The sequence below is a fragment of the Gambusia affinis genome, linkage group LG03, assembly GCF_019740435.1.
Source record: "Gambusia affinis linkage group LG03, SWU_Gaff_1.0, whole genome shotgun sequence".
NCBI classification, from domain to species: Eukaryota; Metazoa; Chordata; class Actinopteri; order Cyprinodontiformes; family Poeciliidae; genus Gambusia; species Gambusia affinis.
The window spans coordinates 1,957,512-1,984,136 of NC_057870.1; the positions used below are offsets into that span (position 1 = coordinate 1,957,512).

A 26,625-nucleotide genomic window follows, 5' to 3' on the forward strand; every position below is an offset into this window, starting at 1 on the left:
AAATATTTCAAAACAAACCTTTTTATATATATTTACCTATTTGTGTCTTTTGTAAAGCTGATTAATTTAACACATGGGGAGCAAAATCAGTAGAAAATGAATCAGTTTTGCTTTTCAAATCTTCCATCTAATCTAAACTGGATAACATGTTGCTTCGGCTCTGTGGTCACTCTGCAGCAGCCTGAATTTAGATCCACTGCGCTGTTGAGCTGCAGAGACAGATACAGGAGAAACAATGAATCCAATCCTTGACTCCATCCCTTGGTTTTCTTCCCTCTTTTTCTGCTGGGGTGATTACGCTCCCTTACTCCATCCCTGCTTGGACCCTTAAGACACACACACACGCACACGCACACACTCCAAAACTCTCTCACACAGACTCCTACTCAGTGTCAGTGGTCCAGCATGGAGCGGCTGCTGTTGTCTGTCTGCAGCTAACCTGAAGCAGCCTGGATGGAGAACCAGTGGTCTTTCATCATCCACCTGCACTGACTGGAGACACCAGCAGCCTGGTCACCATGGAGCCTGGTAGAGTTTGGTCCAGATATCAGAGGACGGTGCTGCTCACAATGATGATGTTCAAGCTGGGTACGTGGTTGTTTCAGACGTTCATCACATCAGAGCCGGGTTTCCAGGTGTAGATTGGAGTTTGTTTAACCTGCAGTATCTTTGGCACAACTTTTCTGTGAGATCATAGTATTTTCTAGTTTGACAACTAAGAGACTTATTTAGTTTCTTTCAGTCAAGAAAGTTGACTTTTTTAAATTTTGTTTGGTCATCTTTTTGAAAGGTTTCTGTGAAATAAATGAATAAATACATTTTCTTTTCAACATCTATAAATTTTCTCCTGACAGAAAGATTTAACATCCTTTGACTTTTCCTACTTTATGGTTTATGTTGATCTGCAGCATGTGCTGACCCACGGCGTGTGTGTGTATGTGTGTGTGTGTGTATGTAGGGGGGTGGTCAGTCAATCCCGGCAGCTTTATGAAACCCACTCAAGCCATTTTTCCCGTGACCTTCGTTTGAGGCGTCTGAGGCTCGTTTGAATGGTGGCTTGCCGAACACACTGATTGGATCTGGATGGCATTGTTAGGGGTCACCATGGCAACGTTTTAGGCGTCCAGCTGCACTGCTGCGCAGTTTTTTTTGTCTCGGCTCTGAAAAGAGGGGTCAATGGACGTTAAGGAGCATGGAGGGAGCCGTGGGACTGAGCTGGAGTTTTAAAGGAAAAGGCAGGGCTTTGGAGGGGAGATGAGGAAAATAAAATATGAAGCATAAAATAAGCAGAATAAGTTGATTAAATTCAGAGTTATTAGCCTTCACAAAGTCCAACTTAAAGAACAACAGCAACTTCAAAGATGGAAGAAACACGTATTACTGGAATTTCTGTCATTTTCAGCATGTCAATGTGAAACTGTGACTAATTCTGAGAGAATTTGGCCTGATGGAAGCAGGATGATCCAAATACTAAACTGTAGTGCTTTGTAAAGAAAGAAACACTGAAGGGGACGAACTTTTATAAACTCTCTAGAAAACACTTCTAAAAGCTCTGACGTTCCTTGATGTGGAACAGCAACAGTTGGTTTGTAAAGTTCCATAAACAAGGCCCATTTTCTGCCTCCAAAATGAAACACAAGGCTTCCACAGGAGACAAAAGGATGTACGTCTCAGACTCTGACTGGGTCCAAAAGGATTTAGGAATTTTTTTTCAGTATAAAACAAAGCAGCCACCTGCTGTGGAGCCTCCGGAGGACAAAGCTGGGCCTGGTGGAGCTGCCAGTCTCATGTCGTGATTCAATAAAATTCCTCTGAGCTTAACGTGCGTTATCCTGGGGCTCCCCTGTCTCTGGGAGGAACAGCCCTGATTCTTCTTCTAGACATAGCGTGCCACTTGCACATAAATCAGTTCAGTTCAGTTTGCTTCAGTTCAGCTCCACTTGATTCAAACCCAATTAATTTGTTTCAATTAAATGTTACAATAGCACCTTTAAAAATGAAGTGATGTCAGAGGTCTGAACATAAAATAATCAGGACCAAGTCAAACCAGTTCATTCCATCAGTTCAGACAGTCTGCTCTGGAAACTGGATTCTTCTTGTTTTGGTGTTTCAGTCAAAATGAGTTGGACCCCATCTCTGCTCATCAGATTCCATTTCTTTTTCTGAAACATCCTTCAGTAATCTATAGAGTCTAAATGGTTTGTGGAAGATGATGGGGCCTGACTGCTCAGTTTGTGAAGGTGTAGAAAGTTACACCTACATATAGTTTACAAAAGGTTTTGTGTATTTGTTGTTTTGAACTTTCATCCATTTCCTGTGAGTCTCAGTCAGAAGCATTGGAGTTATTTCGTTTTTTGCTCGGATGGAGGAATGTTCTTTGTAGCAGAGAATCTCCTCATGTACTTTATAGTTTTTCATAAACTAAAGTGAATATTAGATATCTGAAGTTTTTTGGTATAAGACATGGGATGAATTACCTTTTATTTTTAGCTGGTATATCCTATGTGAAATAAAATAATCTATTAGTGAAATAAAATAAACACTACAGACTTTTCTCCTTCCAGAGGCATTAAAGCCAGCCTGTCCCATCTTTAACTGATCAGACATGTTTGTACTGCAGCTGTTAAAGCTTTATTCAATACTTAAAAAAGCAAAACAATGGACATTTATTAAAGCATGAAAATACTTTTTGCCCAGCGGATAGAAGCAAAGACTTTAAAAGTGAATTTGTTTGTTGCTCCTTCCCACAGCAGGGGGGGTTAATGTGTTAGGTCAAACTCAGTTGCCCCTCCCTAACTTCTCCTCCCAACACACACACCTCTTAAAAGATAGGCAGAGACCTCTGGTGAGCGTCATCCTGACATCCTACCTGCTAACAGTCGGCGGCTCTGCTTAGTGTTACAGCTGGTTTGAGACGCTGGTACCAGTCAGTGCCAGGTTTGAACTCCGTCAGGCTACAGCCATGATCTATGAAGTGCTTTGGGATGGGACGGGTGGGTGGATGTAGGAGGGGCCATTATCATCGCACTGGAATGTGTGAGGAGTTGATTGAGCTTGGATGACGGGGCGAGGAGTGAGGAAAGCCTTGCTGCCTTTAAGAACCCTTCAGCGGTGGTCATGAGATTAGGCGGCCATGATTTGACTTACAGCATCTTTGCTAGAAAGAATCATCTGGGCTTTGTGTGGTATGAAGGAGACAGAAGAGGACAAAGATGCAGAAAGAAATCTAAAATGAACCTGATCTCAGAGCAAGGATAAAAGGAGAGATGATCTCTTCTGATTGTATTTGCTGCCTTTGCTTTGCATCCTCACAAGACATAGGATCATATTTCATTGCTCAAATTTATTTGACTTAAGCAGAAAGATGCCTCTTCCTTAAAACATCTCCTCATGTGCCTAGAAGATATTAAAGTATGGTTGGCCTTGAACATTTTACAATTAAACAAAAACAAAACAGGGGTGATGGTGTTTGGACCCTGCTCTGTTGACTTTGGGGTATTAATGGTAGATTTTAAAACTGTTATTACTGATCTTGGTTTTAAGGTGCATAATGATTTTCAAACATTAACTATCACTGCCAAAACACGTACATGTCAGACATGGATTGTGTGAGGACACTGAGGCCAATGGGGTGCTGTTTGTAAAATGAAACAGTAAAACATTAACAGCAATACTTTTGGTTAGTATATAAAAAAAAAAACAGTGTTAATTTTTCAAAGTCTTCAGTCAGATGGACATAAATAAATACAGGTAGAAACAATTGTTTCCTGGAGGTGCAGGCTCTGTTGAAGTTTTCAATTTTTTATAATAGCTGACATTTCCCCGTGACTTATGAAAAGAACCAGTTTGAAGTTATGAAGCACCATCCTGCACTGCAAAGAGAAAAGAGCTGATCAGAACGAGGCGGTTGTTAATATTAATTCAATATTTGGCAGAGTGGCCAACACGGACTGAATGGCGTCATTAACTTCCTCTGCAGACATTGCTAAAACTACAGGAAGAAAACAGTCCAGAAAATCAAAATCATCAGTCACAACTTCTCCTTTTGTTTGCTGATTGGCCAGGTGGGAGAAAGCCGAGACAGAGCAGAGAAAGTAGATTAGAATTGAGCAGAGTGGTGGAGGACGACGATGACCAGGCAAATCTCCACCTTCCAGCAGGACAAAGAGCTTGAATGTACACTCAGCAATATGATGGACTGGTTTAGAGCAAAGCATGCATAAGTGTTAGAATGGGCCAGTCAAAGTCCACACTTAGATCCAATTGAAAAGCTATGGTAATACTTAGACCAGCATTGACAGATGCTCACTCTCCAATCTAATGAAGGTTGTGAGTAGGCTGTGGTAGCAAAAAAAAGGCTTTGGTGTAAATGTGTAAAGCTGGTAGAATCATCCCACAAACAAAGATTCAGGGGCCTGGATACATGTGTGCATCACCCTGTTTAGAATTTATTTGCAAAATACATTATTATCTTTCATACTTTCAAGTTTATGCTTGTATTTTGACAAAAGGTGAGATAGTTCAAATCATATGAATATAGGTGCAGGATCTTGTGGTGAACTATACATAAAATGTGTCCTTCCTGAATGATCTGAATGTCAAACATTTATAACATTCAGATCTATTCTAATAATTTCAGGGTAGAATTTATTTAGGTAGCAAAAATCAAGTCTGCTGTTTCAGGGTAACTCTGGCCAAACGTGAACTGTGTCTTAACAAGTTTGTCTGTTCTTAAAGTGTAGGAACAGACAAACAGAGGAACAGAGGTTCTGTGTTCTAGTGAACATAGAACATCCTGGGCTTTATGGGGTATGAAAAGCAGGGATGTGAGGGGAGAAGTGAGACAGTGATGTGAGAAGGAAGGTTTGGTGTTAGGTGGAAGTGTTAGGAGATGCCAGAGAAAGGAAGTGGAGGTGTTAAAGTGCATACAGTGGAAAATAAGGGATGCAGGTGTTAGATAGAAGACATAAATGCATTGTTACTACTGTTGATGATGTTGTTTGCAGAAAGGCTGGGTGTCTCCCATGTAACTGGGAAGCTTTTATCCACCCAACCAACAGTACAGTGATAAAAATCAATCGTCTTTTTAGTTGGCGGGAGAGGAAGGTGTCAGGATTAACCTGCCTGACATATAAGTGCCTTACCTCTGAAGGTTGGCCTTTAAATACAGAAAATTATAAAAGTAGAATGGTTTGAAGATAGAATGTACTTTAAGAGTTACTTTGCTTTTGCAACAAGAGTAAAAATGGCTGACTGGGTAAGTTGAGATTCTCTCCTCTAAATTAGACTTGTTGAGCTTATTTCCTTCACACACATATGAGTTTGAGTCACATCCTATTCCATAAGATTCAACATGATATCAATCCACTCTTTACACTATAACAGCTTCAGCTCTTCAGTGAAAGCTTTCCACAAGTTTTGGAGTATGTTTATTATTTTATTAAAGTATTTAAAGATAATGATGTTGGACAAGATTGCCTGGTTCACAGTCTCACTTCAGTTCAATCCAAAGGTGTTGTATTAGATTTAGGACAGAGACTTTGTGCAGTAAAGGTTCTTCCATATCTGTATGCTTGTCGCTTTGTGCACTGGTTCTCAGTTATGTTGGTACAGGAAGGGACCATCCAAAAGCTGTTCCTACATATGGGGATTAGATTTCCTAAAATGTATTGACATTATACAAAAATAAGAATTCACTTTACTGGCACTAAGGAACTGAACCCAACTCTGTCTGACTGCAACAATCCCTCAATGCAGTCAGGCAAGCGTTGTTCTCCTGGCAACAGTCAAATCCAGACTTGTCTACTGAATTGCCAGACATATTGCCATGACTCCTTGCTCCAAAGTTCACATCTCCAGTACTCTATAATCCAATGGGAGTGTCCTTTCCACCTCTCCAGCCAATGGCCTGCTTTGGACTTGGTGTTAAAAGTCTTGGATGCAGCTGCTCAGCCATGAATACAAATTCCTTGAAGCTCTATATATAAAATTGTTTCCCCAACATGAAGCTTGGAGGTCTCTTGCTACTGACTTTGCATGCCCCTCAGCATCTGCTGACTCTCTTTGTGATAGCGTAATATTTTAGCATAATATACCACTTCCCACCTGAGTCTCTGTCGTCTCCAGTCACTTTCCTCTTGCTGCAACTGAGGACGTTTCATGACTGGACTTATTGAACAGATGGCATCCTGTCATGGTCCAGGGCTGAAATTACTGCAAGTGATCTAATCTTTTACAAATGTTATTAGAAACAGTCAGCGTGGCTTGGTGCTGGATTTTACACACCTTCAACCGTGGAAATGACTGGATCACCTGAACTGGCTGATGTGGAGAGACGACTGAATACCTCTGTCATAACAGTTTAAATTGTAAGCTCTGCTCTGTGTGTGACTGTCATTATCTTCTACTGTCTTACATTAAATGAAGTGGGTAAAACTTTCATTGTTGACACAGACACTATAATAGGTTTACCTTTAACACCATCTGCTCTACACATAAGTCTTCAGAAAAGAGCTGCTGGTAATTATTCATCAGAAGATTGGTTTCTAAGCCTCGCCAAGTGGTACAGCAGTAAGGAGACTATTGTATTAGCAGCAGTAGAATATTAAAACATAAGGACCCAGAGTAGGACTGAAGAATATTTGTAAAATTATCTAGAATTTCCTTGATAAAATCTGAAAACTCTAACATGTCAGAAATGTTAGATTTCTTTTGGCATAAAGCCCAAAGGAAAGTGATTTCCAATTGGCTGAAATTAAGGATCAATAGGGCTACATTTAAATTATCATATAACCATAAAATTGTAAATATTTGACAAAATGTAAACAGTGGAGTTTTCTTTATTCAACTAGATTATGTAATTGGAGATGATTAAGACCATTACTCGGGGCGTGCTGTGGTGGCGTAGGGGATAGCGCAACCCACAATTGCAGGCCTTTAGTCCTCGACGCGGCCGTCACGGGTTCGATTCCAGGACCTGCTGACATTTGCCGCAAGTCTTCCCCCTTTCCTTCCCCCCTTCCTGTCAGCTTACTGTCATATAAGGGACACTAGAGGCCCCCCGCACACAAAAAAGACCATTACTTAATCATCTCTAATTAACTAAATTGGACTAAAAAAGATACTTTTGTGATGAAGGGCATATCTTTTTCATGTCTTAACTTCCTCCCGTAGTTCAGATTTCTAAACAAAACATCTGAGCAAGTCTGTAAGTTAAAGAGTCTGAGGTTGGGTAGAGCATAAGGGCTTCCAGATTCTCCTTCATGGCACTTAGCAGGAAAAGCACACATGGACGTTGAGGTTTTTGTTTTCAATCTCAGAAAACTACAAACGTTCATAGATGCCAGAGAAAATGCAACAAAGTACCAGAGTTGTTGTTAACAGCAGCAATATATGAATCTCAGAAGATTTGAATTTTATAGAATACTTTATTTAATTCACTGATTCAGTTGGAAAATTAAGTAAAATATTCCGCAGATTCATTATACATACTTATTATTCCAAATATTTGTTGCATTACTGTATGATCAAGGCTCACACTGGTGATAGAAAATTTCATCTTTAACCCTATTTCATCTTGATTTGACTTAAGTTTATTTAAGTTTATGTATATGAATGATTTTTCCTATTATTTGTCGATGTTTGCCTGCTACTATACATTGGGTGAAAACCTGCTCTATGTGTAATGAATTCTTACAGTATTTTATTAACTAAACAATGAAACATTGTAACTTGTAACTTCTTGAATTTAAAGCATAGTTTGCTGTCATGTGTTTGGTTAAAACTGTCGAAACATCTTCCAGGTGCAGGCATTCCATACGTTCTACCAGGAGTTGTTTTCTGAAATCACACAGTTATTTAGTTATAAAACTGATAAAAATAATTTGTTAAGGGACCAAAGATCTCACAATGACACTTAGACAATTACTTGCACTTGGTTTTACTTTATTATTTATACAATGTATAGATTGTAAGTTTGTGATTTGTTTATTTTCTTTGTTTTTTTCCCCCCCATTTTAGGATTATTGTGCACAGCAGCAGCAGACAGGTGTTTATCCTCTCCTTGCAAAAATGGTGCAACATGTATCGACCACAGGGGTGAATATGTGTGTCTGTGCGCCAAAGGATCAGCCTCGTTCATGGGTAAAAACTGCGACGAACTCTACGATCCCTGTATTTTTGCACCTTGCAGCAACTGTACCAGTGAACTTGGGACGGATCAATTCACCTGCCAGTGCCCAGATGGCTTCACAGGGAACACATGTGGTCAGGATGTAGATGAATGTCAGAGTGACCCCTGCAGTGGTGTTAAGTCCAACTGTGTGGACAAAGTCAATGGGTATTCATGCCACTGTCCTCTTGGTCTGGGAGGTGACGACTGCCAGGAGAACTTGGCCACTTGCTCAGAGGAAACATGTCAGAATGGTGCTACTTGCCTGGACATCCCTGACCAGGGCCCTCAGTGCCGATGTGCTGCTGGATTCCAGGGGAATAACTGTGAGGAGAATATTGACGAGTGCTGGTCTGACCCCTGCCAAAATGGAGCCATCTGTAAAGACGGAGTTGGTGGCTATCAGTGTTTCTGTGTGCCTGGATTTCAGGGCTATCATTGCGACCTCAACATAAATGAGTGTGCCTCACAACCCTGTCAGAACAATGGCACATGTCTGGATTTGGTGGATCACTACATGTGTGTGTGCACTCCAGGTTTTAAAGGTAATGTAGTCATTTAAAGTAGGTTTTTAAAAATGATGAAATAGATACAGGAAATGCTTCATAAACTCGTGTGTGATATTCAGATTTTGCTTTTCATTAGTGCTGTCAATGTCTTAACATCTATCTGTTGATCTATGGTGTCTTATAAAAATTATATTATATTCACATAAAACTACACACTACCTATAGTGACGCAATATAGGTAGTGTGTAGTTTGTATAACAGTGTACATTTGCTGATCACTCAAAATAACTCAACACACAGTCATTGATCTCTAATGCAGCATCACTCATGCAGTCGCACAACATGATATTCCCACAAGATAGTAAATTCCTGGATTTACTATCTTCTATGACCTAGAGAAAGAATCAAAACAGACAAAACAGAGGGATCTGTCCTGAACTTGATAAGATAAAGTTTGGATTGGAGTTCTTTTCATTAGAGATTTATAGCAGCTATAAAACCACATTTGACTTGGATATAATTTGCCAAAAAATGAAAATGTGTTCACTTTGCAGGAGAACACACATTTTATCTGTGATGGATAGTTGTTGTACCGTCATTAGTTTGTCAACCCTGTTGTCATCATGGGTTTAGTGCTTCACATATTCTTGGATTATGAAGCATGATATTTGTTTCATTCTCTCTGGTACTCTGCAGGCATCAACTGTGAGGAGGAGATCGATGAGTGTGAGTCTCTTCCCTGTCAGAATGGCGCCACCTGTCAAGACCACGTTGCCTTGTACTCGTGTGAGTGCATGGTAGGTTTCCAGGGCCAGGATTGTGAGGTCAACATTGATGAATGTGTCAGCATGCCTTGTCTGAACCGGGGCACGTGCAATGATAGGGTCAACAGGTAAGATTATGAAAAGCCATGTTTTTAAGCTTCAACTCATGACATTTTGTTCTCAGACTTTCTCCAACCTTTACTGTGACTAGACCTGTTGCTTGAGCAAAAACTCAATAATCACCTGATAAATTTAAACAAACCCTGTAATTTCCATTTTTATAATTTATTGTTTTTGTCTTCTCTCTCTTGTTTTACCAAAAACTGACAAACATCTTCAGTCTGGTGATTTAGTCTCAAATAGCTGTTTTTTTAAAGTAAAGTTGACCCTGGATAAGAATTAACCCACCTGATGAGTGATTAATGCACATCTTGATGAGTCCCTGGACAGCATCCAAAAACCTAGCATGTTAGAAACACAGATTAAATACGTAGGAAGGATTTAATAAAAACTATGCTAGTTTCAACTGGAATCCAGTGTGTATAACCAACTCAGCCTTTGGCTGCATTCTGCACTTTTTCTTTTTTCTCTAAATTTTTCATTCCTCCTTTACCCCCCTTTTTTAGTATGTTGGCTAATTTTAATTGCTCCTCTTCTCCCTCTCTTTTCTCTTTCAAATTTAGAGGTGCTGCTTGTATCTGTCATTAGTATGCAAAGTGTCAGACTGACATTTCAACCTGTGGGTTGTAGAGACTTAAAAGACAAAAACACAAGTTTTCCAACTTTTACCAGTAAAGGATTTTGAAAATCATGTGTTTTTTAACTTTACTATGTAGGTAAATAGTGAAGGTAGATCACATAATACCTAATACAGGTTGTAACGTTATAAAATATATGGCAAAGTATACATACTTTCCCTACTTAATCAGATATAAATGTAATAATCTATTTTTTGAGTTACTGTTTAATCCTGTCCAGCTTTTATTTAGGGGCATCATAATAAAGAGATCAAATACAATGCATGCCCCTTTTTTTACATTATCTTTAGAAAGCACAATCATGCATGACGTTGTGTTGACCTATCATACAAAACTCAAGGTTCAAGGCACAGTTCACTGCTTAACATAGCATAAAATGTTGGTGCCACCATTTGTTTTTGGAAGTTGCTTTATGCTTCACTTTGAAACATTTTATGTTATATTTGAGTTGAATGTGTGTTCAAACGTGCACGCCCTCTGTGGGGTGATGGCTATGAAGAAGCAATAGAGAAGGCTATTACTTAAAGAAAAACCTCCGTTGTAAAGTCCAACGTGATTATAACCAGTCTCTGTGGGTGTGTGTGTGTGTGTGTGTGTTCGTTCCTAGTTATCAGTGTGACTGTGACGGGACGGGCTTCACCGGGGACTACTGTGAAAAAGACATCCTGGAATGTGCATCTGATCCCTGCCAGCATGGAGCCACATGCTTAGAGGGAATCAACCAGTACATGTGCCTCTGCTGGCCAGGTATACTGCAGTTCAACATGAACTAGCCACAAAATAAACTGCCCACTTAAGTGGAAGGAAACATTCAGACACATGTTGAAAGACGTGATTTAAATATTAATAGAAGGCACGTTCGCTGCACATGTTGCGTACAGTTTTGGTGGAACAATTAATAAAAAATTCCTTTAAAACGCAGTATGTCACCAAAGGTATTCTATCTATTCCACATTGTGCTGTTAGTTAAGTTCGACAAAGTGAAAGCAATTTTGAATGGAGAGTGTGTGCACGATGCATTGGAATGTTGTGTAAAGCAAGCTGACACTGGATCCAGCTGCAGAGCCGTGTTCTCTAAATCATGTCTCTCTGGAATTGGAAGTTGCCAGGAGAATGACTCGTCTCTGACTGGAATGTGGCAAACATTATGTTTGGTGAAGGAGGGATTATAGTGTGAGGCTGATTTTCAGGAGTTAGACTCAGCCCATTTGTTCCTCTAAATGGAGCTCTTCAAATTTGGTGTACCAACAAACTTTGGACAATGTTATGGTTCCACATCTTTGAGAACCACTAAGGGATAGCCTCTGTCTTCATACAGAGGCTGTCCCTCTACAGCCTCTTTAAAGCTTTGTGTGGGATTAGCTCAGAAGAACTGAAAAGTCCTGACAACACTTTTGGAACTAGAGCAGAAATTGTTAGACAAGCCTTTTCATCCAACATCACTGTCTGGCCCTATGAACACAGTTCTGGAAGAATGATGAGTGATTCCCATAATAACACTGTGATATCATATAAACCCATCCATCCATCCATCCATTTTCTATACACCCTTTATCCCTAGTGGGGTTAGGAAGGTCGCTGGTGCCTATCCCCAGCTAACGTTCCGGGCAAGAGGCGGGGTTCACCCTGGACAGGTCGCCAGTCTGTCGTAGATCATGTAAACCCTATAAATTAAAAATGTGAGGTCACTCAAATTCATGTGTGTGAAGGCAAGCATGCAACACTTTTAGCAATATTATGTGTGTATTTTGGACTTCAAATGTGCTATTAATTACAGGGACTGCATGTACAATTAAAAACTAAGCTAATTTGTAATTGTAATTATTTCATCATAATTTAATCTGCTGACATTAGTTAGTACTATGGGAAAGTGTAAGAATTTGGGCTAAAAAACATTTACTTACAATTTTCTGCAAATTAAATGTTGCAGATAAATAAGGTATTGATCAGTGCTAAAGAGTTCATTACTGTATACAACTTGAATGTTTAGGTTATGAAGGAGAGAACTGCCAGGTGGATATAGATGAGTGTGAACAGCATCCATGTGAAAATGATGGAGAGTGTTTCCAGCGCTCCGTTCTCCAGAACTATGACACTCTTCCTGAACTGACAACAGCCAACTTCAGCTACGACGTAGCAGCTGGCTTCATTTGTCGCTGCCTGCCAGGATTTGCAGGTAAGCTTCAGATCATCTACAAAAATATTCCCTTTTGTTTATTCACAGTCTCTGTTTCTGATCAAAGTGTCCCTCTAACAGGAGATAACTGCTCAGTCAATGTGGACGAATGTGAGTCTGCTCCGTGTCATCATGGCGGGAGTTGTCAGGATCAGATCAACTCCTTTTGTTGTGTGTGTCCAGAGGGCTTCACAGGTAGGAGAAACCTCTTATCTGCTGTCCTTATCTCACCTTTGAACCAAACATTTATCCTGAGCTGCGCCCAGCACATGGCTGTCTGCTTTAACGCAATCAGACATTTATATTCCAGTATGCGGGGCAGAGCCATATTTGTTTGCACGTATAGGAAACAGAAAGTACACCTCTTTCACTTCCAGGGGTTTTATTAGGATCTACTAATTAGATTATAATGTGTAAAAACAATGCATTATAGATTATACCTTTTTAGATAACATTTTATTTTATGTGGTGTGCATAAGGCTGACATGACACTGTCATAGACATGACAGAACATTTGTGAGAATGAAGAAGTCTGTATGAATGTCTATGACTGTTGTCATGAAGTGTCACTCGCAAAATTATGACACTTTTAATTTAATTGAAAGAAGGCATTAAAAGTGCCTTTTTATTCACACCCCGTCAAATAAAGTCATTTATTTCTTTAATATGTATTAAGTAAAACAGAAGTCTAAACAACAACGCTGTGTAAAAATCTAAGAGCAGCCCTGATTCTGAGGCTGAGCCACATTGTTGCAAAAATATAATTATTTCAATTTCTTTTTTATGTACAGCACCAATTCACAACAAATGTAGCACTTTACTAAAAAGTCAGTTCATTCGTACAGACAGATTCAGTCATTTAGGCTCAATCCAATTTGATCAAACAATTAGTCCAGTCGAGTATTTATTTATTGATTTATTTTTATTTAAGTTTTCCCCTTTAGTCTCTATCGCAGTAGAGACTGTACTATAAACAGATAACTGTTTTTGGACATTTTCTGTCTCATTGTGTCTCATATCAGTTTTAGAAATATTTTTCTACTTTTGCATGCCACTCTGAACAGAATAGCCCGTTAGTCACCATAGTTCCCAGAAATGTCTCAACCAGTCAATAAAGGGTTAATCCTCTTCTTGCTAATTATTCCTCATGACTAGTCAACCTATTAATTCCTCATTAGAAGAGATTAGTCACTTTATCACTCAAAACAGAAAGACACAGAACAGCTGATGACCCTAAAATAAGACACGGAAATATTGACGCCAGACCAAGGAAGTCAGTTTTCATCCAAAGAATAAAAGGCTGGTTCACCTATTTTGTTACGAGTGTGAGATGTGCAGGTCACAACACAGCATATGTTATAGATAAACATTTGTGCAAACAACAAAGCCAGTACATGGAGCCATATGCCAGGAATCCATGTTGGATATTAAGTGGGGGTCTGTTAAGAAACTTGTCAGGGGAGGATTAAAGCAAAGCTGCTTAGGACCCTAATTAAAGTCTGATGAAAACAGGACAATTTAAGCAGCAAAACACGAACCTGTTTAGTTGATTTGTCCTGCAGTTATCAGCCGGGATTTTCTACAAAGCAGGGCAGATCAGTTAACACTATAAAATACATTTTATAGTGTTAACTGTAGTTTTAGGATGTCCTCAAGTATCCATTGACTTGCATTTAAGTGTTTTTGGGGCATTTAGCAAAGTTAATGTGTTAAAAATATGTGTGGGCCTCATTTTTTACCTTTTTGTCTTGAAAATCCAACTTTTGTTTCTTCACTGGCCAAAGTCTTCATGCATAACATTTAATTTTATATTTCATTCAATTCAATAATTAATTAAACCAGACTGAAAAAAAAACATCCAAATCTCCTATTTGTCTTGGTTCATATTTCTATGTTGAGTGTAATAAAATAAATTATAATGAGGTGAGTCTGCATCGCTTCCCACATGAAAAAAGAAGAGCACAGTGGGAAAGAGTGTACTTTTGTACCTTCAACATTTCTCTCCAGAAGACTTAGAGTAAATTGTGCCACTTTTCAAAGTTGTACTATTTCTTTTTTGTCTTTGGCTAAAAACCATGAGCCATTTCTCCTGCTAGTGCATTTGTTTGGGTTGTATTTACCCAGAATGCTTTTCTCACTAGTGCACTTCCTGCTTTTGGAGCTGTCTCTAATTAGCTTGGCATTCACACATAGCCTACATTTTAACCACTCCACAGTTCAGTTGGTGGGACATCTTCTTACCTCTAACAGATTACACCATATCCCATTTCCTGTCTGTGGAAAAAACTAAGGATCTTGTCAAATGTAAAAAAAAGACAATCTGGTGGCAACGCTGATGAAACATTTACAGAGCTGAAAAAAGAGGTTTTTATTGCTCAGCTGAAACCTTGACTCCTTCATTTACCAAGCAGCGGCTTTGAACTAAGGCAAAGAAACTTGCAATGTTCCTAAGGAGTCTGCGAACCTATTTTACCCTGAATGTTGCTGTTGAAAACACATATTATTCACAAAAGCTTTTGAACAATCTTACATATTAAATAGTCTACCAAAATTGATAGAAAAACAGTGATTATCCAACATGCCTGACCCTTCTCAGAGGTACCCTGTTTGGTCTGCCACAGTTTGACCCTGGAGCACCTCCTGCTGGTTCTCTCAAACAAAATCTGCTGTTAGTTGCTATCTATGTTAGGAGGAGATGTGGGAGGGACTGCAGCACTGCATTCCTCGTGTCAATTGACAGGAGCCAGATGGAGGCTTACCTCTGTGCCAGGGCTGAGCTGAAGTCAGGAGAGCGGGAAAGGGAGGGGAGAACCTTTTCAGGGAAGGACAAGGGAGGGTGACAGAGGGAGGAAGAGAAAAGGTGGGCAGGGCAGCCTTGTAATCACTTTTGCCTGACAGTTTGGTGCAAAGTAAAGGAAGTGAGAAAGAGAGGCAACAGACCTCGTTGTGTCTCCGCTGCCATCCCTAGTGTGAGGAGTGGGTTGGCAGTTGTCCTGGAGGATCATGGAAGGGAGGCGGCTGATGCTGCTGGCACTGCTGTGCTGCTGCTACTGGGCACAGTGCTTGATAGGTATGATGAACAGACTTTTTTAAAGCAACAACAATAGAGGAAGCTTCTAGACTTTTTCATTCAGATGTTGGAGTTTTGGCATTGAGAAGTGGAGCTGCAGAGCTCTTTGACTGCAGAGTATTTTAAGGACTACATTAATGCAGGTTGACTGCTACTGCCAGGGCTTAACGCTGAATTTAAAGAGGCAACACCAGTTTGAAAATCCGTAATTAGAGTCCAGACTGTGTCAGTGGGTTTATCTGACAAGTATTTAGTGCAATATTTTTATTTCCAGCTGACGCTTAAAAAATACATAGATTTAATTGGATTTCTAATCCTAGTGATGTCTATAATTTCATTTCCTCATATTCATATTATTTGTACAATGGATGCCTTACACTAACCAGAACTGCCTAATTATCTGTATTTGTCGATGGTAATTGACTTCCTAGATACAATATTGTTTGTGATTTATAGTTAGATTTTACAGTTTTACCTAAAGACACCCTGTTAATGCTTCTCAATGAGAGTTTTATGAGCAACATTAACATTAGTGCTTTTTTCATTAAGGTGTTCTCTGCGAGGTTGACATCAATGAGTGTGACAGCAATCCCTGTCAGAATGGCGCCACGTGTGAGGATGCTGCCAACTCCTACAGGTGTCACTGCCCCAAGACAGAGTGGGGTCAGGAACCCTGGGGGGGGCGTGACTGTGACGTGAAGCTGCTCGGCTGCCGGCAGCACCAGTGTCAGCATGGGGCAACTTGCATCCCCATATTAAACGTTGCTGGAGATCACAGTTACATCTGCATGTGCTCCCCTGGCTGGGGTGGAGAACGCTGCAACACCCTAACCACCTTCTCCTTCAACATAGAGGGCTATGTTCTCATGCAGCTGCCTGTTTTCAGGAACAAGACAAAACGAGAGGCTGTCGAAAAAATCCAAGCACTCCACATGCAGCTTCGTTTCAGGAGTACTCTACCCAACATGCTGCTTTACTACCGGGGCACCATGGAGCATTTCCTCTCCCTGGAGCTCGTTGACGGCACTCTGCAGGCTACACTGAGCTTAGAGAAGGTACTGAAGGTGGTTTACCCCATCCCGGTCAATGATGGAGAATGGCATCAGGCGACTGTAACGATGGATGATGGGTTGGTTCTGACTGTGACAGGACCTAGTTGTAAGGAAGAATGCCAAGTGAGGAATGAAGGTCAGAACCATCTGATTTTCCTCCAGCCTAGATTTTTCCAACAGCTCTATATAGGAGGAACACCTCGGAATTACTCCTCTCACTTATCCAGTGGGAAAGGGTTCATTGGCTGTATGGAAGACCTTAAAGTTGACCACACACTGCTGCTACCTCAGGACCTCATCAGGGAGGAAAACAAGGGCTTGGAACTCGGATGTTCCAAAAGGGACTGGTGCTCTGAGGGCGTCTGCTCGGACCGAGGACAGTGTGTGGACATGTGGGTTCGTGCAAACTGTGTGTGTCATCGGCCATATTATGGCAGCCGCTGTGAAAAAGGTAAAAGTTCAGACATCTACAAAGACTTGTTTTATTTATGAAAATAATGTACATGGTTTGTTGAATGACTTACCTGTAGCTAGAATAGTGAGTATTTGTTGGACGTTTGTACACAAAGGCAGATGTACGAACTGAAATATGCATCTGTATGGATCATTTTTCTTATTCTTAAAGCTTTTCCCAGTTAAATTTAAAGTGATTGGTGCTTTTTACTTCCCAATGACCCAGATGCCTTTGCTGTTCTAAAGTTATACACAGTTTCAGACAGAAATTTACAAACACTCATCATTGCCTTTCTGATTTATTTTATTTAAACAATTTTTTTGACTCTTTCTGATTCTTGAGTAGTTGACCATGAACACCAGGATGTTTTATGCTTTCAAATCAAGCAATTTTCTGTTTCCACTGTAAAATCACTCACACCAGAGCCAGTTTTTGAATGGTTACAGCTTTAGGACATGGCTGCCAAATATCCAGTCATAATTCTTTGCAGAATCTTGTTGATGGCTGCAACACCATGTGGCTGTGGCATAACCTCCTGACCGATGTTAACTATTGAGGATGTATATATTTGAACCTCTATGTATAAATTTGAACTTATATGTGATGGGGAAATCTAGAATATAGTCAAATTCTTGTTTCTTTAAATCATTACAGTTGTATGTTGTGTAATCTTTACATTCTGAAACAAACATTCAAATCCATAACGGAAAACCCCAAATTATGGTGATATTCCTAATCATAACAACTGAACGTAAAGCTCTGTCTAAAACTATACAATGCAAACTGTGGATCCTTTTAGGTGTTTTGCTTGTCCAATTTATATATGTTGCTAGTTTGCCAATATTTTGAAATAATTTAGTTGCATTTTTGTTTTTTCCATTCCCAACTCAGAATACCAGTCATTGACATTTGGCCATGAGAACACCAGCAGCTACTCTTCTGTCAACATTACAAACAGCCATGGAGAAAACTTCACCATTTCCTTTTTAATGCGTTCCCTAAAACACAGCGGCCTGCTCCTGCAGTTCCACCGAGAGGGAAAGTTCTATCTGACGATCTATCTGAAGGAAAGTACTGTTGCCATCTACAGTCCTCACACAACTCTGCTGTCTGAGGCTAAGCAAGTCACTGATGGAAAGAATCATTTAGTGACCATAAAGATTATCAATGGTCATGTGGTTTTTCCTAAAGCGGGGAACCACCGTGCCTTAGGCAACCTGAGCGTAGAAGCAGGAGATGTGGCATTTGTTGGAGGGCTCCCTGCAGGCAGGAACATGAATGCCTGGGGTGGAAACTTCAAGGGCTGCCTTCAGGACATCCGACTGGATGACAAACAAATGAGTTCTGGGGATCATCTGGAGGGTTTGGGGCTTTACCAATCCACCACGATGAATGTGCTGCCAGGTTGTCACAGTGATGACACATGCAAGGTAAAAGAGAAGCAATGCTGTCCATTTTAAAGACAATCTAAACTCCACAACAAACAGTAGCTGAACAACAGTGGAGAAGTTGTTTTTAATATTACTTTATTATATGAGTTATATGCTAATTCCTGATTGTTCCCTTTTGGTTGAGTACAGATGCAGATACAAACACTGATTCTCCACTTGCTATTCATTTAATTTAACTTGGAATCTTGTGCTTTGCAAATCATGTATGGCCCTTTACTCTTTTTAGGGTAAAGGCATAGGAAGCCCCTTCTGACTCAGTGTGTTAAATTTCATTTTACCTTATTGACTGTGTTTGAATGTAATATCCTTTGATCTGAAAGTCACCATTTAATCCTTTGCACAGCTTTTACTAAGGTAGGTTCAACAGGTGAGAGATTCTACTGCTGATCATTTAATCCCTCAATCTGTGTTCTGTTCACAGGATAACCCCTGTTTAAATAACGGACAATGTCAGGTCACTTGGAATGACTTCATGTGTGTGTGCCCCAGTAACTTCTCAGGCCGGCTGTGTGAAACCCGCCTGTGGTGCATTGAGAAGCCGTGTTTTGAGGGAGCAATCTGTGCGGGTCTAACAGATGGTTACGAATGTGAGGAGCGATACTTTTCTCCTGTTACCTATTAAATCAACCATGTTGTCTTAAAAACACAACATGACTGATTTTATTAATACATTTATTCCAAACACATTTGCAAAGATCTTTTTCGAAAGAACCTGTGAACTGACTTGCTAGCAACATGTGACTTTCTTCCAGGTTTAACAGACGCTGTGTTTCAGCACAATTCTCTTCAGTTTGTTGCCAATGGCTCCCTGCTGAACCCTGTGACCAACATCACCATGGCCATACGGACACGGGATAAAAATGGGATCTTGTTGCGTTCTGAAGGCAGAGAAGAGGTTTTTTGTTTGGGTTTATTAAACTCCAGCCTGCTGGTCAAGCTGGACAGTGGGCCAGGTGAAGAACTGCTGGCCTTTATGAGTGACAGGACCATTGCAGACGGGGCATGGCACCAGATCCAGCTCAGTATGGTCAACCCTCTCTTTCCAGTGTCTCGTTGGCACCTCACAGTGGATGGGCAGAAAGCTGGTGGCAGCTTTGGCGTTGGAGGATATCTCAACTTCATGAATAACAGCAAAGTTTGGCTGGCAGAAAACTACACTGGTTGTTTACGGGAAGTGAGAATAGGTGGTGTCTACCTCCCTCTTCAAAAGGTACCAGTTGCCCCTCAGCGAAGCCAGTTCTCCATGATCAGTGGACTTCAGCCAATCATTGGATGTCAAGGTGCACCAGTATGTGAGTCACAGCCCTGCCTTAACCAGGGACTCTGTCAGGACCAGTTTAACGAGTTTAACTGCAGCTGTAGCCTCGGATGGGAAGGCAACCTGTGTGAGAAGGAGATAAACGAGTGCGCTTCAGCTCCATGTGTCTACGGTTCCTGTACAGACCTCATGGCAGACTACCAGTGTACATGTGATCCTGGATATGAAGGGATCAACTGCCAGAATGAAGTGGATAATTGTCTGGAGTTCAGCTGTGTTAACGGAGGAGTCTGTGAAGAAATTGCTGGCACTCATACATGTTCATGTCCTCCTGGGTACAAGGGCACGCGCTGCCAGTGAGTACACTATTTAATGTAGCATTTAGAGATATCTGCATGTTGACTCAATTAATGGTAAAAAAAAAATCCACTATTACATTCTGAATCCTGCATGTAGATGTTGTACTCACCATACAACAGCCACAGGAAAATGAGTTGCTCTACAAATTCTTCATGTCTCATTTAATTTTACTTATTCAGCATAAATCGGCATTTATACATTATTTATTTCACGTTTTGGGCTGATACTGGCTTATTGTTGTTTTCTCATGTCTGAAATTGAGAAATATGTAAATGCATGTGACAGAATCATCCATAAATATGAAGTTTTAGTGTTTATACTATAGAATGTCCATGTTGTACTGTGATGAACTGGTGATCTATTTATAGTTTGCCAAGTGGTTGTAGTTTCCATTATTTTTTGATACTGTCCCACAAATTTGCTGGTGAAGAAAAAAATGTGTTTTTATATTGACTAAAGTGTCATTGGAAATAAATTGTGCATTTGTACATTTCTAATAGATGGCGTTTCCCTCCAGTAACTTGTGATGCAAGCAAGGATTGCCTCAATGGTGGGGTCTGCATAGGAGGCAACTGCACCTGCAAACCTGGATACACTGGCATCAGGTCAGACCTTCATACTACACATATCTAACTGCACACTGTTTCAGATATATGCCAGTTTAAGGAGCGTGTGTACCATATATTTGATGCATCGTGGGGACAATTCTTCTGACACATTGTGGAGACTCATTGCTCCTTGTGGGCTGAAGCCTGGTCCCCACAAAGGGAAATGCTGTGTTTGGTTAAGGGTTAGGTCTTCTAGTATAGGTTAGGCTGTAGAAATGAATGGAAGTCAGTGGAAAGTCTCCACAAAGACAGCATGCAAACAAAAAAGCATGCGTGTCTTTTTGTGTGTGTGCATGTGTGTGTTAGCCTCCACCCTGTCAGTCAGCATTTTACAAAAACCTTCTGATGTGTTTCAGGTGCGAGACGGAAATAGATGAATGTGAGTCCAATCCGTGTCAAAATGGAGCCACCTGTCTGAACCGACTCAATCATTTCCAGTGTGTTTGTGTCCCAGGCTTCAGTGGCAAGCTGTGTGAGAGCAACGTATGTTGGACGCATTCTGCAAGCGGAATCATTTTCATTCATGTTCAGAGACTGAAGTATAAAATTTTGACATACCCGGCTAAGGATGATGCCTAATGTTGCTTTGAATAAAGATCTTGCTTAAAGACACAGTACCTCAACCTCCATCAAGTGCAGAGTTATGAAACTCTAACTCTGCTTCCTTTTCAAAACAGTATTATAGATGTTTCTATAGATATTATAAATGAACATTATAACATTATAAATACTTGAAAAGTGTCCAGTTGTGTTCTTGGTATGATGTTTGGACAGCAAACCTTGAATCTATCCTGAATCTTTGTACTGAACTCATTTCTTCACCTGTTTGAATAGGTGAATTGTTAATGTGTTCATAATGTCACTCCACCATTTTCTTCTGCAGTCCTATGCAGTGCCTTGAGAAAATGCCTGTTTAAGTGATGACTGGCTCTTTGACTTTAACTCTTCCACTGGCACTACTGGTGCCTGAGGTCAAAGCTGACAACCATAATAGCAAACATTGTAGGAATTCCAAGACATGTTTTCTGCTGAGATGTGGGCTTACCATTGCAACAGAGACTCTCATAGCTGTTATGTAACAGACTGTTATGCTACCTGGCTGGCTAGCTAGTGAGCTTTTCCCTGTGTGGCATTTGGTAGTGCTGTTCCATGCAGCACGTCTAGCTGCAGACAATGTTACTCAAATTGCTGCCTGTTGAAGTGTTACAGTGCTTTGTTCTGCAATGTCACAGGATGGCGGTACATGAGAACAGTTCCTGTAGCACCGTGTGCTGAACGGCCTTTCAGTCAGTGCAGAAGAAGTCTTCACTTCACAATAAACATCTAAAGCCAGATTGTAGTTTGGAAATCCCCACAAGAACAATAGCATTAAATTTTAGGATCATGTCCTGTGGTCTGATGACACTAAAGTCATGACTAAAGTCATAGTGACTGTAAATAGTCATTATCAACTGTTTACATTTGGAGGAACAGCAGGTATCACCTGAAATGGAAAATTAACAACATCTGCTCAGTCTGTGTAACAAAGCTATTCTTGCGATTCTGATCAAAACAATGCTTGGCTAGCATAAACTTTCAGAAACACTTACTTATTAAAACTGCCACCTGAAGATGAAAGCTAGAGCTGAAATTCATTTAACTAGTTCTAAATATTACTCTGTCCTTTTCTTGCAGAAAGGAGAGCATAAGGAAAGAGTTCCCTGGCTTGCGGTCACCATCCCCCTGGCCACCCTGAGTGTGCTGTTAGCCATCCTGACTGTGTTTTTCCTGATTATGACAGCAAGGAAGAAGCGGCAGTCGGAGGGTACGTACAGCCCCAGCTGTCAGGAGGTGGCCGGTGCCAGGCTGGAAATGGGCAGTGTGCTCAAAGTGCCACCAGAGGAGAGGCTGATCTAAAGCCTTACGTTACCACCTCGCTATCTTACATCCAAAGGATGCATATCAAGCCCAGGAAAATATTTAGCAGTATTATACTGCTTTAACAACAAATAAGAGACAGTGGAAGATGCCCTAAACTGCCTGGAGTAACTAGTAACACTGGATTTGTCATTAAATGGTTAACAAAGGAAAAACCTTTTTCTGCTGATTCCAACGATGACAAAGATGAATGAGGAATGTGGCTGTTGAGGGGAAATAAGTTTCTCCATGTATTTTACATAATGTGAAATTTGCACAACAGTCTATTTAACTGACAAGTCCTGGCAGCTTTTTTGACAAGCAAAATCATTTTAAACTTTTTGACTATTTTCTTGTACCCGGTCAACTCATCCTTCTTTTCTGCTGCATTTTGGGGTTTTTTCCAGATGAGATATTTTGCCTAAAGCTTTGAGGATAAAATCATTCTGTGTGAATGATTTTACAGTGCATGTGGTAGAACTTCACCTCATAACTGAAATGTCTTTCCAAGCCTGAATGGACGTCCATCCAGGCTTGGAAAGACAAAGTGTTATTGCTGCATGTAGGGATGTCCCAATCATATAAGAACAGGTGTCAGCCCAGTCCCCATCTGGTTAAAGTAAACACTGCAATTACTCTGTGATGCTTTAACAGGTTAATAATGTGACACAAAGTGACAACCTGAAAATATAAAGTTATGTATGCGTACATCTAAATAATGTGCATTGAAGACACATCCATCTGTCTTCAGTAAACTCAGTTCAGTGGAGTGCGTTGCTGCAATGGTTGGCTAACATTAGCATCATTGCTCACGGTTATCATTCTATAAATTAGCTGAGTGCATTTTGTTGCAGTTTCAGGCGATAGAGAGAATTCAGAATACATTTCTCCTGCTTCAGAAACTGCACACAGGTGTTTCTGTCTCCCACACTGAAACGTTTCTGAACTTAGCACACAAAGAAGATCACATGACACAAAATGGGCAAAAAGCATCAAAAGATATTTAGATTCTAAGCATAATCTCTGACAAAATTACACAGAAACCATAATACAGCTGTAAGAGACTCAAGAAAATCTGCAGTGATAATCAAAAAAGTTACTATGCAGAATGCAACTAAGGCGAAATGACAGGCAAACAAAAAGCAACAGGCACACTGAACGTGTCAAAATGTGATCAGGATCCTGAGGCGATACCTGGGATTGGACTAGGACATCCTCAGCTGTATTATTTATTTAGTAAACACTGTAGGACTCAACAGGCTAACTGTGCTACCTATTATTCTTATTCTACTTACTTTGAGTATTTGTCCTCATTTCTGTGTTTTGGGTTGTATGTTTGTCTAAACTGCTCAAGTTGAAGTCACTGAACCTTTTTCTATATTTTCATGCGTATATTTGAAGTATTTATTTTAAAATGCGGTTGCTGTGGTCAGTGTGTCAGATCATGCTCCAAAAGAGGATGTTAAGTTTAATCAAATTATAGTTTTCTACGTTTGTGTGTTCAACAATTTGATGTGTGAACATTGTTTATGACGACTCCATAATAGGGAAACAACTGGCATGGCCTTGTCCAGAGAAGAAAAATATTTCTACTGTTGATTAGACATAAAACACTGTTATTAATTGCAAATAGGCTGCTTATGTAGGAAAAATAATCTGCTTTAATAAAGAATAATTGTTGTGGTGTAGTAATGCCATCGCCAACTAAACCACATTACTAAATGTAATGAGAGTGGAAAAATTCAGTGTAACTTCAAGATTTTCAAGCTACAGTTTGAAGCGTGCCTCTGAAAAAACAATCCATTTGAAAAACCAGACAGCCTTCCACTGCAGGAGGAAGAGGAATGTGATCAGGAAGCTATTACAAAACAGAGAGAAAAAGCAGCGGTGTAAAGGGTACAACAGGGCTCAGTCTTAGTTCTAATCTTCCTTACAGTGAACTGGGAAATCTGGGTTTGGAGAACCAGCTAGGAATATGCTGGACTGCCATACAGACTGAACAAATATTTTATATGGTAGTTTTGCACCTTATCACTTTGAAATCTGACAGATGATTTATGAGTTATTGCTTACAACAGGTAAGGTGAAGAAAAACAACTTCATAAGTAGCTTGTGGCTTATTAAAAACACAGCAGGAAGATATTGTGCTTCAGTCACTGGGATGTTTGCTGAACTTTCATTTTGTAGCCAAACTTTGGCTGGTTAATTGGTTGAAAAATGTGTAAAAAGCTTGACTTTTCTATTAAAAACAGATGAAAGGTATTTCCTATTACTCCTGAATTAAGAAATACTTTAGATGTTGAGACCTGCACTGCTTTGTTGAAACTAAGGACAAACTGACCGCTGCCTCCTCCAGGTCAGATACTGACTACTTATTAATATTTTTCCTTTCTTAAAAAAAGTCTCATAATGTTCTCTTTACTTTTTGACAGGCATTGTATTAGTACAAACTGAATAATGTTAGCTACTTGGTAATATTAAGAAATTATTTCAACATGCTCCTGTACATCTCTGTACCTAGAAACACCCAAAAACTTGCTTGCCTTTTTCTTCAGTTCTCTGGTGCTGCTAATTTCTCAAAATCATTCAAAGAGTTGCTTTTGCAATACTGAAAGGTGCTTATTTGACATCAAGTCAGTTTAACACACTACCCTCAGTTTATGTCATGGATAATTAGTTTCTTCAGAAAACGTTCCCTATAAAATGATGGAAAAACAAACGGCAGAATTCCGAATGACAGGATGAAGTAAGAGCAGCACTGTGGCTGAACCAGGTGTTAACAAAGCAATCTAAAGGCATTGGACTTTGTTTTATCATACAAACGTCTAGGTTTTGAAGTTGTTCATGTAAATAGTGTTTTACATGAATTAAATGTGACATAAGATGACTGAATATGGAGTCATTTTAGACAGAATGAAGCAAAATGCCAAAAGTCTGGTAAAAAGAGAAAATGCTGTTGAATCTACACATGAAAGGATATGTTGCTGTTTTTTTTTTTGTTTTTTTTTTTACATTTCCTGTTCAAGCCATCTTCTCTTCCAAAAGGGAAGATGGTGGTGTTTAATGTACTTTTTATGTCTAGATGATTTCTTGCTACAAAGTAAATATGTATTCATGTAAACTATGTACAGTCAGGCCAAACTGTATTTTGCTGCTGAGTTTTCTTCTCTATCACTCAGTTTCTTTTTAACATTGCTGAGCGTCTATAACTCCCATTATCCATGGTTGCATATTAGTTTTTATAGTTGCGGTTTCACTGTGGAAAATCATCAGGAGGTGTTGCATTTTAACCAGATCAGGTAAAGAGCAATCAGAAGCCAAAAAGGGAATATAGAGAAACAAACTTCAAAATAATTATTAATGCCAAATTATGAGAGAAATTTGCTGTTTACCCCTGACATAAATCTGTTTGCTTATTTTGCAAAAGTTATTGTTGGGCTAATTTTATCAACTGAACTAATGTCTTCAAATCTCATTCCTGCACTGATGAAATAACAATATAAAATTTGAAAATAGGAAAACATATATGTTCATGGTGCAACACTGATATGTGCCTTGATGTTTTTCTGAATCCATGACACTGATGTGTCCCATGATGCTGTATGGATGCTCTGTGTTTAGATTGACAGGCAGACTGAAGCAGACTTAACACTCCTCAGATCTTACAATATTGACAATGTGTTATTTTACACCATTATTCAAAAGATAAAATAATGTATTTTCAGAATGGTTCTGATCATGCACTGAATCATTTAAACTTGTAATAGGCTCACCTTTGGTAAAAATGAAGTTTCTATGAAACAGTTCCTACTAGTTTCAATTTTATGCGATAGAGGAAATAATAGTTCCCTGAAGCTGTGTAGCAAGAGCCTCCAGTTTCACTGATTTTAACTCAGCCTACATGTGTCAACATTTCTTTGGCTTTGAATTTGTACGTGTTGATCTAATGTCGTGCCCACTGTGTTCAAAGATGTCCTTCTGGAAGACAACTCTTCATATGCACTGACTGAACCTGTCTATGTGAAGATGCGTATGTTTAACATTGATAGTTTCTATATGTTTAATGTTTGTGTAAATAGAGACATATGGTTGTCAAGCA

General features: G+C 39.8%; 1 protein-coding gene across 1 annotated transcript; it reads left to right on the plus strand.

Annotated features, from left to right (window-relative positions):
* The first annotated feature begins 312 nt into the window (after window positions 1-312).
* LOC122827716 (protein crumbs homolog 1-like) lies at window positions 313-26,625 on the plus strand. Its single transcript, XM_044110634.1, has 13 exons — window positions 313-588; window positions 8,020-8,715; window positions 9,376-9,571; window positions 10,809-10,948; window positions 12,192-12,377; window positions 12,459-12,572; window positions 15,997-16,950; window positions 17,845-18,383; window positions 18,826-18,991; window positions 19,157-20,018; window positions 20,523-20,627; window positions 20,987-21,113; window positions 22,305-26,625. The coding sequence occupies exons 1-13, from the start codon at window positions 519-521 to the stop codon at window positions 22,524-22,526; spliced, it is 4,377 nt and encodes a 1,458-aa protein (XP_043966569.1). The 5' UTR covers window positions 313-518; the 3' UTR covers window positions 22,527-26,625.

What these genes read in the sequence shown, in the direction of transcription:
- LOC122827716 (XM_044110634.1), top strand. Translation starts at nt 519, where the DNA reads ATGGAGCCTGGTAGAGTTTGGTCCAGATATCAGAGGACGGTGCTGCTC. An exon ending in TGGCAGCCGCTGTGAAAAAG is followed by an intron (nt 16,951 to 17,844) that starts GTAAAAGTTCAG and finishes TTCCCAACTCAG; the next exon opens with AATACCAGTCATTGACATTT. An exon ending in TACAAGGGCACGCGCTGCCA is followed by an intron (nt 20,019 to 20,522) that starts GTGAGTACACTA and finishes CATTTCTAATAG; the next exon opens with ATGGCGTTTCCCTCCAGTAA.